General features: G+C 34.4%; 2 protein-coding genes and 1 pseudogene across 2 annotated transcripts; all 3 read left to right on the forward strand.

Moving 5' to 3' along the window:
* Positions 1–5,250: 5,250 nt before the first annotated feature.
* On the forward strand, positions 5,251–7,353 carry LOC126763209 (serine protease easter-like). The gene is made up of 3 exons (XM_050480514.1): positions 5,251–5,390; positions 6,395–6,548; positions 6,620–7,353. Exons 1-3 carry the CDS (start codon positions 5,325–5,327, stop codon positions 7,351–7,353), a joined length of 954 nt encoding a protein of 317 aa, XP_050336471.1. The 5' UTR covers positions 5,251–5,324.
* Positions 7,354–9,318: 1,965 nt separating this feature from the next.
* LOC126762814 (serine protease easter-like) lies at positions 9,319–10,982 on the forward strand (annotated as a pseudogene).
* A 1,474-nt stretch (positions 10,983–12,456) lies between these two features.
* Positions 12,457–14,520, forward strand: LOC126763207 (serine protease easter-like). Its single transcript, XM_050480511.1, has 3 exons — positions 12,457–12,609; positions 13,543–13,696; positions 13,766–14,520. Exons 1-3 carry the CDS (start codon positions 12,550–12,552, stop codon positions 14,503–14,505), a joined length of 954 nt encoding a protein of 317 aa, XP_050336468.1. The 5' UTR covers positions 12,457–12,549; the 3' UTR covers positions 14,506–14,520.
* Positions 14,521–14,814: the final 294 nt, after the last annotated feature.

The following is a 14,814-nucleotide window of genomic DNA, read 5'->3' on the forward strand; positions in this document are numbered from 1 at the left end:
CGATTTGATAAAGTTAATGTCCCACATACCTCAGTTGTCGGTAGAATACCCTAAACATGAGAAGGAAATGAAAAAATATGTGAACTGAACAGACTGCTGACACTACACCATAGTTCCATTTTTCATTTTAATAATCAATGAAACGACTATCACATTATCCACTTTTAACACCCTTCAATATTTTTTAAAACAACTAGATATTGTTTCCAAAAACTTTGGAACCAAAAAAGTCTAATAAAATTCTCTCAAATTTAGAACACAGCGAGTTCAACATACTCAGAATTCTTTGTACAACATTAATAGTGGTACAGAGAAAGTTCATTGACAGGCTAGTTAATACGAGCACCTTTAACCATGTGGTGGTTAGTTAAACCCCAGCTTCACTTTGCAATGAAGTTGAAAGGAATTGGAACTCATGGCACTCAAATAATTCGGCTCCACTGGGCGCATAGATCGACATGAAGAATTAATATAAAATATCTAATAAACTTTTGCAATTAGTGCCATTTCTAGAGCAGCAATCAAACCCTCTGGAACATTCTCCATCAAACTCGTTCTGGTGGTCAATCTCTCACCAATTTTATAATAAGTGTTCGTTTTGGCTTTAGAAAATAACAGTTTACATTCGAAGTCCACTCTGACAAGATAGGCCATGCATGTAATGAGTCCCTGTTTGATACTAATCACATCCTTGCAATATCACCTAATCGAACACATCTAACATAACGTGACATGAATTTTGACCATGTTGTCGTTGACGTTCAACTTATGGTAATTACCACCAAACTACAACTAGGTAAGCCATAACAGAACAACGAAATATAAACAGATTAATTATTTATCCATAATGTAGGCGTGGTTGCACCAAATATTTAACGAAAATACTTTACCAGATCAGCTTTTCCTGTTGTTTTTTTTTCTTCTTTGTCTCTATATTTTCATATACTTTTAATTTCCTCTTTAGAGCAGCAAACCTGTAATCCGAAATATATTTTTAAAAGAGTGTTCTCTCTCAAAAATTTTGTAATACTTACTTTATAAATGAAGTTATAAGCTCCACAATCTTTTAAAAGTGTGGTTTCCGTGGTTCATGTTTTGTTTACCTTTACAGACTTCTTTAAATTTCAAAAACCCTAGAAGATATTACAAAGTACTTACTTATTAATAAAATTTGCATTAGCTTACAAGTAAAACTTATGTATATTTATTTCGTTGATTTAGTTGTATAATAATACCGGTCAACAACATTTTTGGGTACGGGTTATACTTACATACCTTATGTTTATGTTATAAGATTAAGAATAAAACAAAGTCTTGTTTTTGACAATAAATAATAGAAAAATTATATTCAATAGAAATGCAAAACTTTTACATAGAAATAATTTATCCAAAAATACCCGTCATCCATTTGGGATTCTTTCTTAAAATAGACATAGCCAAATTATAAAGGTTTTAAAATGAATAGTTTAACTTTTACTGCCATCTTTCATAGGATTTTCTCTTATGCACCCCAATTAAAGTTCCCAATACTATATACTGGCCTTGTTTATCCGAACAAATTGTTATATTATCATTAAATTTATCTAAATGAGAATGTAACATTTACATTTTAGACGCATCACACAGCGGAACATTGCACAACACTGTTTTCAATGCGAGTGAGTTACAGAGTACCAATTGCCCAAGTAACTCATTTTATTTGCACAACATATTGCATTGCCACGCCTTACAGAGTAACCCCCCAGCTTCTATTATCGCTTTTGAAAGCTTGGGAAGAAATTTTTTTAAATATTTGAAACAACCTGGTTCCCTTAAAATTTTCGACTGCAAACTTCAGAGCTCTGTTTTCAGCCCGGCACCAGTCTACAATAAAACGTAACATATTTCAAGCATTAATAATTTCAGAGAAAAGTTTACGTCAGTAATCCTCGGACGATTGATGAGCTCAAGACAAATATTCATAATTCAAAAAAATGTGGATAGTGTAATGAAGACACTATGCATAAAAAAATAACTTTAATAGATCATTTTCAAAACTAGTTTAGTTTCTAATACGAAATACTTTTTTTACTATTTTTCAAATTTTTTTTTAAAACAGTGCTATTTATGTAAGGACAATTAAAATACGCCCGAGTGAAGTTCAGACATTTTCAAAACTAGTTGTTTAATACGAAAAATCTTATCTAAGAACAATTAAAATACGCCGAGTTCAGGCTCGAGATGTTTTAAACCTTAAATTAAAGAAATATCGTAAAAGTTGGCAGTTTAGTATGGAAGGCTGACGACCTAGCTACCAAAGTCGCTACTTTACTATCTTAAAAGCTGTCTAATACTCGTACTTGAAATATCGAGTGATACGAGAACATTTTTTCTAAGAGTTCTGTTGCCTATTTATTCATCCATTCAGTACGATGATAGATATTTTCCTCTTTTACCTTCTAAGACTCGCTTCTTTGTATTTATTACTCTCTGAAACTTTGTGCAACCATCTATTTAAAAAGATTAAATTTATCCTCAAATCATTGAAAAAAAAAAAGATATAGACTGATTTTACCAGAAATAAGTAATCTCTGAATCCAAAGAACTATTGAGTTTTCGAACCTTATCAGGTCTTAGTACGTTCCGATACTTACTTCCAAATGAGAGAATTGCTTAGCTAAATATAACTGCAGCTACTCTGTATCCTCTTAGTCGATAAAACCAGTTAATAATTTCATAGAAGGACGTTGCAGCTATGGATCCCTACTAGAGAGTACTTCTTTCTGATTGATTCTCGCTCTTAATGCAGCCATAAAAATATGACAAATTTCCCGACCGACCTTTGTTTTCGAAATACCTAACGTCATTGTTGTTTCTAACTGATTGCTGATAGGGCTGAGTAGACGATATTCTGGTCTATTGGTGGAATTCCAACAAATCGTGTGTTGTATGCCATATACGAGTACTATATATAGTTCTAGTGATGAAAAAATACATCCAATCAAAAGTTGAGCACCTTTTGTAAGCCCAATGTTTGTCATCAATTTGTGCTAGTACACTGCTTTGATACTTTTGCCACATCGAAAGAAATTGCTTTTTAAACATTTACACAATGTATGAGCGTGCAAATACATAATTGCAAATCCGTAACCAATCAAAGTTCTTAACTTCTGAGTATTCCATACACAGAACTTTTGCCACAGAACCTTGTGTGGGGTATCACTATACCATTTCTGGTAAATTTAGGGACACGTACAAAATGGTATCTTGAATTATAAGAATAAAGAATTGTTAAAAAATAATTTATATATTTTTAATAGGGAGAAGATTTGAGGGAGTTCAGACAGTTTTGAGATAATACGCTATCGAAAATTCGCATAAGAATCTGGAACATGTAACTGAACAATAGTTTGTCTGTAAACTGGAGTTACGCAAATTTCAATTTTATTGATTATAATATACTTATCCATTTCACATTTTAAAGAAATAAACGAAACATATGTTCTTGATTTATTTATATATTTTGATTGATACCTTCATCGTACATAGATTCCTAAAAGGTTACTTCCTAAGTATTTGAATAACACACACAGAGTGGCTTTAATGAGTTGAGTCTGAAAGCTATGAAAAATTTTGTGAGAGTTGCTGAGTTATAATTGAGAGTACGGATATGAACTGTTGAGTTTTTGTCATTAATAACCACGATCTTCTTTATATTTTAGTATCGCTGTTTTACACTTTTCGCAGAACAAGAAGTTAATATAGCAATTATTTACATCAAATCTCGGGTTTCCCTATTTATTTAATATTTTTAATACGAAAGAATCTGAGTCAGTAGTTTATAACTAAGAACATATTCACATTGCCTGAAGCGTGGTCGAACGAATATGTGCCTAATAAAGTCATCTTCTTTAGTACCCATCAGCACAAATTAGTTGGTTTGAAAGCTTTTTTTTTAAGGAGCAAACTGTTTGATTGGCTGGCAAAGATTCATTCTAATCTGAATAAAGCTTAAGATTATGCACAACGTCATTTATTCAGAAAACAGAGCAGTTAAAATTAGATCTTAAATAGAGAACTGCCGAATCTGCCGTTTCTCTTGTATATTGTCTTCTTTTAGGTGAAGCGTCATAGTGATTCTTACTCCGAGGATTTTGTAAGTCCGAAACCACGCACAAATGAAACATGATGTGGGTTCAACATATTCAGTTGCTCGCCTTAATTCAAATCACATTTCACACTGTAAGAGCAAAACATATTTTGATTTTAAACTTGCGAATAGTATTCAAATCTTTCTTCATCAAGACATAAGATAGATAAGATATTTAATATTTGTCAAAATTGTGACGTTTCTTTATGGAATTTCACGATTTCTAGCTGTATCGAAGTTATCGTTTATGCGCAAACTGTTTACTCACCTACGTACTCTTATCGAAATAACTTATTTTTGTTACTTTTGCCAAGGAATTCGTTCAGTGTACGTATAGTACATACATATACATACCATAGTCAGCAGTGATAATGAATTATGGATATATTTTTTTCAATTGGACGCAGTTAAAAAGTTGTATAGGCATTATATGTATGTACATATATTTATTTTTATGTGAAGCAAAACAATTATTAGGAACAGCATTCGTTTGGGAAATATAATTATACGCGCATTACTCCACCGCAGTACTTAAATACATACTATATATAGTATCGGGTGATTTTTTAAGAGCTTGATAACTTTTTTAAAAAAAAAAACGCATAAAATTTGCAAAATCTCATCGGTTCTTTATTTGAAACGTTAGATTGGTTCATGACATTTACTTTTTGAAGATAATTTCATTTAAATGTTGACTCATGTGGTTTCAACAAGATTCAACAAGCTCGCGATTCTATGGCCAGAACAATTCATCTCAAGAAATGGACCCGTAAGTTGGCCACCAAGATCATGCGATTTAACGCCTTTAGACTATTTTTTGTGGGGCTACGTCAAGTCTAAAGTCTACAGAAATAAGCCAGCAACTATTCCAGCTTTGGAAGACAACATTTACGAAGAAATTCGGGCTATTCCGGCCGAAATGCTCGAAAGACGCAGACGCGGTCAACATTTAAATGAAATTATCTTCAAAAAGTAAATGTCATGAACCAATCTAACGTTTCAAATAAAGAACCGATGAGATTTTGCAAATTTTATGCGTTTTTTTTTGAAAAAAAGTTATCAAGCTCTTAAAAAATCACCCGATATAAGTAGATCTTGAGATCGCACATTGAGCGGTGAAATACATAAGTAAACCTTAGAGTCTAAAATTTTTGGAATTTATAAGAAGATTATTCTTCGAAAAATACATGGCCTGATGATTATATTGGCAGTAATTATTTTATTTTTCTGCGGTATTTTTCCGACGGAAAAGTTATTGGTTGTAAGTTTTTATCATGGAAATTTAGTGATTATATAAGACCGTAAATGAGTGTGGGTGAACGTAAGCTTACAGTCGGCTGGCGCTAAAATTTTCACTGAGGAAAAAATGTACCTAATTATAGCTGTGTACTTTTTCAGCAGCCACTATCCAAACCACGGCATTGTCAACAACAAAAAACCCATCTCTCAAAAATAAAGTCAGAGTATTTTGAAACGTAAGGAATAGAGCTCCTAATTGATTATACGATTTATTGAGTATATTTGCGACTGGCAACCACACTGTGCGAAGGTTACTAGGTAACCTTAGTAGTCTCAGCTGGTTAGCTTTGAAACTGGAACCGAACAAGGATCAAATTGCATAGAAGGTGATCGAAAAAAAAGAACTTAAACGAGAGCGTTTTCAATATAAATTTCTAGATAAAGATATACTTTCTTATAGTACTAATACATACAGAAAATAAAATTGTTTTTATGTTTGTCCAAAAGACCAAAAGTGAAAAAATAGATTAACTATTAGTGGTGCTAAAACCCACTTCCAAACTCTCCTATGACCGAGTAAACCAATATGAGATGTATGTTATAACATTTCTTATCAAACAGTTAAAAGCACGAAATTTCGAAAAATATTTACGATGAAAAATAGACGAAAAGAATAACGAGACATGATTAAGAGTGAACAATATTAACTTGTGTCATCCACAGATCGTTAAGACACGGTAGGTTGTTTATATTATGGTCATTGTTTTCTAGCCGAATTTAACACATGTGGTAGATATGGCCAATGAATAGATTTCTTGAATCATTAAACCATTACCGAGCATTTCTTATTACTGTGCCCGTGAGAGTTGACTATATATAACAGTAACGAACCCGGCTTTATGTAGGACCAAGGACTGTAAACTTTACCCGCGAAAGCATTTTGTTCAGGCAAAATAATCATACTTATTTGTAACCTCTTTACTTTTCAATTTACTATGAAAGTTAACAATTTTTTCGTACTATTAGCATTGCAATAGTTGGATTGATCTAGCAAATACCGCAATTTTGCCTACCCAAAAACAATGTGGCAAGGTCGGTATATCGAATCGTATTATGGGCGGCGGCGAGACCTATATTGATGAATTTCCCTGGACAGCGTTACTTCTATACAAAAACGAAAGTATGCTGCATGCACAACTTTTGTTGCTAAAAAGTAAAAAAAATCAAAAAACTCAAAACCATTTCTTACAGGCTCCGGCGAATTGGGTTCACTTTGCATGGGTTCACTGATTAACCAATATTACGTGATCACCGCAGCACAATGCGTAAGCGAGGATAAGATTAAAGCTGATATAACCTTGCAGGGGGTGCGCTTGGGCGAATGGAATATTGTAACCAAAACGGATTGTGAAAATTCTCAAAGTGGCCGTGAATTTTGTGCTCCACCACCTGAGGAAAGAGGCATCGCTAATATAATAATACATCCGAAGTTCAACCCAAGGAAGATGACTAATGACTTAGCCTTGATACGTATGACCAAAAAAGCCGAATATACAGAATTCGTTAGTCCCATATGTCTACCGCTACAAAAGGGCCAACAGTATTTAGGCTATGCTAATAGCACAGCGGAAATCTCGGGTTGGGGTGAAAATAAAGCAGCTGCGCGTAGTAGAACTAAAACAAAGGCAAGGGTAAAAATACTAAATCTCATCGATTGTGTGGATACTATTACTCGCAGTGGGGGCTATGGTTACACCTATTCATCTTTTCTGCAAACTTGTGCTATGGGTGATGGTATAGCGGCCTGCAAACTTGATACCGGTGCTCCGCTTATGGTTCAAGATACGAAAAATAAAATTACTTCGTATTATTTGATCGGGGTGTTCTCAAGCGTGGAAGGCACATGTGAGCTGAGGAACTCACCAAATATATATACACGTATTTATCCACAAATCGATTGGATTCAAAAAGTCGTTAATTCGTAGTTTCAATGTAAACAAACATGTATATACATATATCAATATATTAAAAACTATTCAAATTTTTACACAGATGGGAGGAGCATTAATTTGAAATTGCAATTGTTTGATCTTAAACCCAGGGCCACCAAAGATCCAATAAAGACTGTAAGGCCTTTCCATTTTTAAAGCATAATTCCAAGTGTAGTAATCGAACTGAAAAAGCCAACAAGTATCATTTCTTTATCGCCCTATTCATTCAGTTGTCTGTTCTTTGAATAGTTTGTCTTTGTTAGTCAGCGGTGTAAGGATGATCTGATAATATATAGCAATATACTTTATTCGATTACAGCGTCAATAAACATAACTATAGAACTCTGAATTTCATAACCTTCGGTAAATACTTTAATTTATTATAGCCAGACAACCCTACCGACGCAAATATGAATTAGGATTATCAACGTTAACTCGAGTAACCGCGACAGGTATGTATGTTTCTTCTTCATAATTAGGTATATTATAATGCAATCCTCCACAAAGTTTTTTGGTTTCTTCTCTCACTTTTTTGTTTGAGCGCAAATCTGAATACGTGAGATGGTCTGCTTTAAACAATAGAAAAACTTGTTTCTGCTGTCGAACAATATATTCATAATCACAATTCAAACTCGAATTAGCATCTGAGAGATACATACGAGTATTTAAATATGGAATTAAATTTTATAATGTATATATGTAGATATTACCTATCATTACCGTTACGTTACAGATTAGTTTCCAAATTTTAGAAGTCTCTATAGAGATGTTTCAATGGATCTAATTTTTCAGTTAGAAACTCTTCTCACGTCAAAGGAATCATCTTTTGAGACAATATACCTCGACATTGAAGGGTTCTCCAAGTAAGATTTGTTGGTTTTCTCTGTATTAATAATTTTTACCGAGTATATTTTATTTAACATGGTTATTAAATATAATGAATAATTTAAAATTTATTATGAACTACTTATTATTGAATTATTTATTCGTTTTGTTACACTAAAGTAGTGACATTTATATACAGTGATGAAAAAATAATGGCATAAAGTAACCCTAGAAATCATCTCGTACAGTTTCGAATCGCTTTTTTCATTCTATAATATTTTGGATATTTCCAAAAGTCGTTAGATTTCAATAGTTAGAAATTTTTCAAAACAATTTATTGTTGCATATACTACAAAACTAACCAAATATTCTTCCGTAATCTTTTCAAAGATTTGTTTGTTACTTCATTTCTAATGATATTGCAAATTTTCTTATTGATGTCGGGCATCCCAGTGTTGATTTAAAAAAGCGCTAAACGAAACAGCATACCAAAAGACATGGCATCTGAATGATCCCAACTGTTTTTCATTAAATAGCGTAGGTATATACAATATATAGACTTTAACCACCATAAATTCATATTTTTTCACCCAACATTGTAAATAGTTTAAGGGTGAACGAATTTATTACTTCGCAGAAATATTATTTATGATCAAAACCTCAAGTTAGTTTGTAAGAGTGTCAAGCAGTAAGAGGTCTATAACTTCGTGTAAATTTTTCTCTCACCACTGAATGTAAAATTGATGGCATCATGACTTTTTCAAAGCACATAATTTTAATAATATGCTTCAGCGTATTTTTCTTGGATAAGTGCAGAGTGAGTATTAAGACAAAAGGTGTAATTGGAAGTGAAAGAGAGAGAGAAAAATTTGTATATGGTATTAAAACAAGTACAGTGACCTTAATTAATACAGTCGAGAAATCGGGAGTTGAGAAGCCTAAGAGTTCTTCAAAAAATTATTTAGAAATATATTTTGGGTAAAAGTTAAGAAATATTAACAGCAGCGTAAAAGAGACTACCAGACTATCACGGGCTTGAGTTTTCCTGAGTTGTGTGTCAGAAATAAAGTGATTGCAAAGGCTAAATAGTTGCAGAATCACTAACATATACTTCGCCGGCCTGCCACAATACTAATGAAATCATACCATAAACGCCCGAAAGAAGTAATAACATTCAACCTCGCTCTTTCTTATTCAGAATTTAATTCTTTTAGACTTTAACAATTTTTCCCAGAGTAATACGCTTCCATTCTTCCTGATGAGCTATCAATATTGCTGACATTTAAATTTCCAATACTATCCCTATTCCTATATCCAGCAATTAGGATATTTAAGTCCAGTTTTGGCGTAGCTTTCAATCTGAAACTTGGTGTAACGGTTTTCTCCTAATTGGTCTTCTTTAGCGAAAAAATAGGCGTGAGCGTTAATTTCTTCTACTGATCGTTAGGCTTTTAGAGCCACGGAAGGAAATATATTGAAGGCTGAAGGTCACGGGTGGAAATACAAAGATAAAATGATAGAAATAGGGAGAGAAGCACACGAATACGATGAGTAGTATGAGATACTTCATAATACCGATTTATGCATTTTTCAAAAATTCAAGGTAAACTCATGGCTTGATCTGAGCGATACTGGTATATTGCCAAGAGAAAATGAATGCGGCAAGGTGGATCTATCGAATCGTATTATAGGTGGAACTGAAACACGTATCGATGAATTTCCCTGGACCGCACTGCTTGTATATTTCAATAGAAGTAATGAAGAAAATTTTTAAGACCAAAAGAGTTTGAAGAATTCATATATCCATATATTCATCTTCTTTTGCAGGTAACGGTGATTTGGGATCCGCTTGTGCCGGGACGCTTATTAATTCATTCCATGTGATCACAGCAGCACAGTGTGTTGACTACGAAATGATTTACAAAAGCGGTATAAATCTGACAGCTGTACGTTTGGGCGAATGGAATGTTGCCACCGAAAGGGATTGTGAGAAAGACTCCCGATATGTGGAATTCTGTGCGCCACCTGTACAGGATATCAAAATCGATGAGGTTATAATTAATGCAGATTTTGACAGAAAGAAAATGTTACATGATATAGCTTTAGTACGTTTGGTGCGAAAAGTCATATATACGGACTTTATTAGTCCCATCTGCCTGCCAACATGGGATTCTCAAGTATATCTGGGCTTTGCCGATACCACAGCCGAAATCGCTGGATGGGGAGAAACGGAAAAGAAAACATATAGTAATAAAAATTGAAAGCTACAGTCAATATACACAATCTGCAAGAATGCACAAGCAATATTACACATGATGATATAGGTTTCGGGCATACTTATGATCCCTATCGACAATCGTGTGCTGTTGGCAACGACAAAATTGCCTGTAAAATCGACACGGGGGGTCCACTTATGATTTTAGACAAACCCAGTGGTAGGACTTCTTATTATTTGATAGGCATTTTTTCTAGTGTGGAGCAATCTTGCACAGAGAGGAAGCCACCAGCTATTTATACGCGTATTCGTCTGTACATGCCCTGGATAAGAACAGTTTTGGATAGATAAATAGTTCGGTAGTTAACTTATATACAATTAGAGCGGGGTGATTTTCAGGCAGCCAAAAAAACAACGAGCTAAGTAAGTTCGGGTACAATCGAACAATGTATATTCTTGCAACTTGCAAGGATTAAGACCAGGGAAGTACCTTCAATTACACAAGGCATGTTAGTTAAATGGGGTCTAGGGCGAATTTCGCCCGATTTTGTTAATTTTAAGCACTAATATGCACAGTTATAAGAAAAACATGCTCTCACAATATGATATATTTATTTATTATTCAATAAAAATATATTTTTGGGTAAAAGTTACCCTAGAATTTGGAATGGTAAGGCGCAAAAATATTATCAACAGCGTTGAATAGAAGCGACGAGATTTCTGGGTAGAAAATGTAGTAAGTATAAAAACGGCACACACATTTTGTAAACCCAAATGTTCGGTCAAAATGCTGATGAAATGATTTTTGATGAATTCACGCACAGTTTTGATGGAATTTCCGGTGATCACGGATTTCCATTGGCTCACATGTTGATCGACATTTATGTCCTCACGACTACTTTGAAAACGTTGAAAGCACTCGTGCACTCTGCTACGGGATAAGCAATCATCGCCATAAATTTGTTTCATCAATTGATCGTTTCTGTAAAAGTTTTACCAATTTTAAAACAAATTTTAATGTTGGCTCTTTGTTCGAAGCTCATTTTCGCGCTGATAACACAAACATACTGACACTTAAAACGCAATAACTTCACTTCCAATCGATGAAATGTCATGAAATCACTGGACAATCGATAAAGATAGCAGATTCTATCGCAAAAGTCTTCTTTACTTTGGAACGCACTATGTATCTTAAAAGAGTACCAGAGGAGAAATGAGAGAATTGAGCTTTATAAAAAGATTAAGCTTAAGTTTAAGTAAAGTAGTTGAAGAGACGAATAAAAGAAAGAGAGGGAAAGTGATTTATACTGGACTACTCCAATATACATTATACTAGGATTTCGTTTAGCAGGCGGGCTGCGATGTTGGGCTGAGCGGAGAGATAAAGAGTCCCTTCGGTAGCCTTTCGAGAAATTAATAATTGGGTGAGCTAGCTCTAGCAAGGTCACGTTACTCAAAACGATTAGAACGTTATACTTTCGTAGTTTGTGAAACGCTTATAGCTGATAGCAATGGAAGGATGATTTTACGTTTGAAATGACAATTTGAGATCTAGACATTTTACCGTCCGTAGTTCTACTACACTAAGAAAGGAGATCGGAAGGAAAATCTTCTTCTTCTTCTTAATTGGCGTAGACACCGCTTACGCGATTATAGCCGAGTTAACAACAGCGCGCCAGTCGTTTCTTCTTTTCGCTACGTGGCGCCAATTGGATATTCCAAGCGAAGCCAGGTCCTTCTCCAGTTGGTCCTTCCAACGGAGTGGAAAATACTTCAATATAATAATCTAAGAAAACGAAGCTTATATGTAATTACATCGAAAAGAGGCTCTCCACACTGAAATAAGTTACATAAATCTTTTGCTGTGCATTTGTTTGTAAATGAACCTTTCTAAATTGAACAATACGAGCAATGCTGACATATTTAACTAATTTTCGTTTAATTGGATACAGTAAAATGGAAACCTCGTACATACATACATACATACCTATATAAAATATAAACATTATATATGAACATGAAAAATTAAGAATTCTTAAGTTGTAGTTGACATTTGGCGCAGTTCAAACGCCCGACTAGCAGAAGGTGGTTCAGAAGTTTGCGTACCTGCTCCAGTACCAAAATTATCTTGAGATGAAATCAAATACGCTATGGCACTTACTAAATACATTCTTCCTTTAATATTTTGTATGTCTTTTGCTTCACAATTGGTGAGTATTACTTCGGACTTGAAATTAAATTTGTCTTTTGCATCAGTAGACGGATCGTTAGATATAAAATTCTTTACATTGAGTTTGCCGATTTCTAGAGTAATTAAAGAACAAGATTTCAAACTGCTTATAAGCTCTGCTGATTTTGATGAGATATCGTAAGATTATCCAAGTAAGTGTTGAGGCTACCGTTTGGAAGCTTCGGTTAAGTTTGATAAAATTAGAGTACTTAACGAGTTAATTATACTTGAGTGCCGTCTGTTGCAAATCACTGTTCCTTTCGATTATGTAGGTCGGAGGGAGTAGTTACGTTCGAATGTATATGTAAGTAATGAATTCATTCTAAAATTTCAGACACAAATTGATAAGAATTAGTCTGATGTGAAGCGAATACTACTAACTTCTATAAGTAGACTTCTGCTAAACGAAATGCTACTGTGATCAAATTGAAAGCTGAAATTTATCAATTTCATCTCCTTCAAAGTAATCCCCTCCCACTGCAATACACTTATGCCAACGAATTTTCCAGTCATCATAGCACTTGGAAAAATCCTCCGTCGTGATAGCCATCAGAGCCTCCTTCGATTTAGCTTTTATATTCTCAATTGAGTCAGAACGGTGTCCATGTTTACCATGTCTGAATTTATTGAAGAAAGAAGTGCGATAATGCACCATCTCACACTGCATTGGTTATTCGTGATCATTTCGCCACATTTTCAACTAATATCGTGGCACAACCACCGCATTCGTCTGATTTACCTTCGTGTAACTTCTGGCTATTCAGCAAATTCACATGATCACTCCGAGCTGAAAGCTGAAGTAAGAATATGTGCTGTGATACCGTTTTCCGATGTTATATTAACCTCAAAATCCAATAAAAAATTCAATAATTTCTAAATAACCCCTTCTACGTTTTCTTTATAACATTTCTAGGATATAGAAGAGTGGAACGAGATGGCTAGGAAAGAAATTATACCACACCCCAAAAAATGTGGCAGAGTCGGTGTATCAGATCGTATATTTGGTGGGACTGACACGCATATAGATGAATATCCCTGGACTGCCTTACTGTTATACTCTAATAAAAGTAATTACTAAAAGAAAACAGACATTGAGCCGAAAACTTATAAAGAAAACTGTATATTTCTACTTACAGAGACCCAAGATTTTGGCGCAGGCTGCATGGGTTCACTCATTTCTAAACAATATGTGCTCACCATAGCACAATGCGTCGATGAAAGTTTTGCACCTAAGGAAGGTGTTAATTTTATTGGTGTACGTTTCGGAGAATGGGACATTTCATACAAACGAGACTGTGAAAAATTTAGTAGCAGAAAATCCGTTTGCGCTCCCATGTATATGGATATAGTAGCAGATGTGATAATCACACATCCAGGATATAACAAAAAGACACTACAAAACGATATAGCGTTACTACGTTTGATAAGAAAAGTTGAATTTACCGATTTCATTAGTCCTATATGTTTGCCGTACCATGAGGATCAGGGATATATCGGTGCGCCGAACAGCACTGCGGAAATCACTGGCTGGGGTGAAACTCTGACAAGAGATGAGAGTCAAATAAAACAGAAAGCAACTGTAAAAATATTTGAACTTAATGCTTGTAGGAATAGAATTAATCGCGGTGTATCGGGTCTGCACTACAGTTACTCGCCGGACTTGCAAATATGTGCTATGGACGATATCAAAGTCGCATGCAAACTAGATGGAGGTGGGCCGCTCATGGTTCAACATTCGAAAGAGAATAAACCGGCATATTATTTGATTGGGTTATTCTCCAGTATGGATATTACATGCGATGGGAAGAATCTTCCAGGTATATATACACGCGTCCAGGCTTATCTGCCATGGATAAAGGATAACATTCACTTGTAATGTATGAATGTAATATTTAACCAGAAAATACAATATATAATACGTTATGTCTATGCAATTAAAATAAAAGTATTAGACGCATGTGTATACCTCTTATTTGTTTGCAAACCAAGATACTAAAGCAAGCGTTCAGACTTTAAAGGGGTAGAATGTACAGTCATAACCTTCTGCGTAACTTAAGTAGTTTTTTCGATAACATAACTTTTTTGGGCTGAATAGAAACTCATCCATATCAGACGACCAAAAACACATGAGATTAGTTTCAGATGATAATTGGTTAAAACTAGATTACACAAGTAAAGGCGATAA

Source organism: Bactrocera neohumeralis, chromosome 6, assembly GCF_024586455.1.
Source record: "Bactrocera neohumeralis isolate Rockhampton chromosome 6, APGP_CSIRO_Bneo_wtdbg2-racon-allhic-juicebox.fasta_v2, whole genome shotgun sequence".
Lineage (NCBI taxonomy): Eukaryota > Metazoa > Arthropoda > Insecta > Diptera > Tephritidae > Bactrocera > Bactrocera neohumeralis.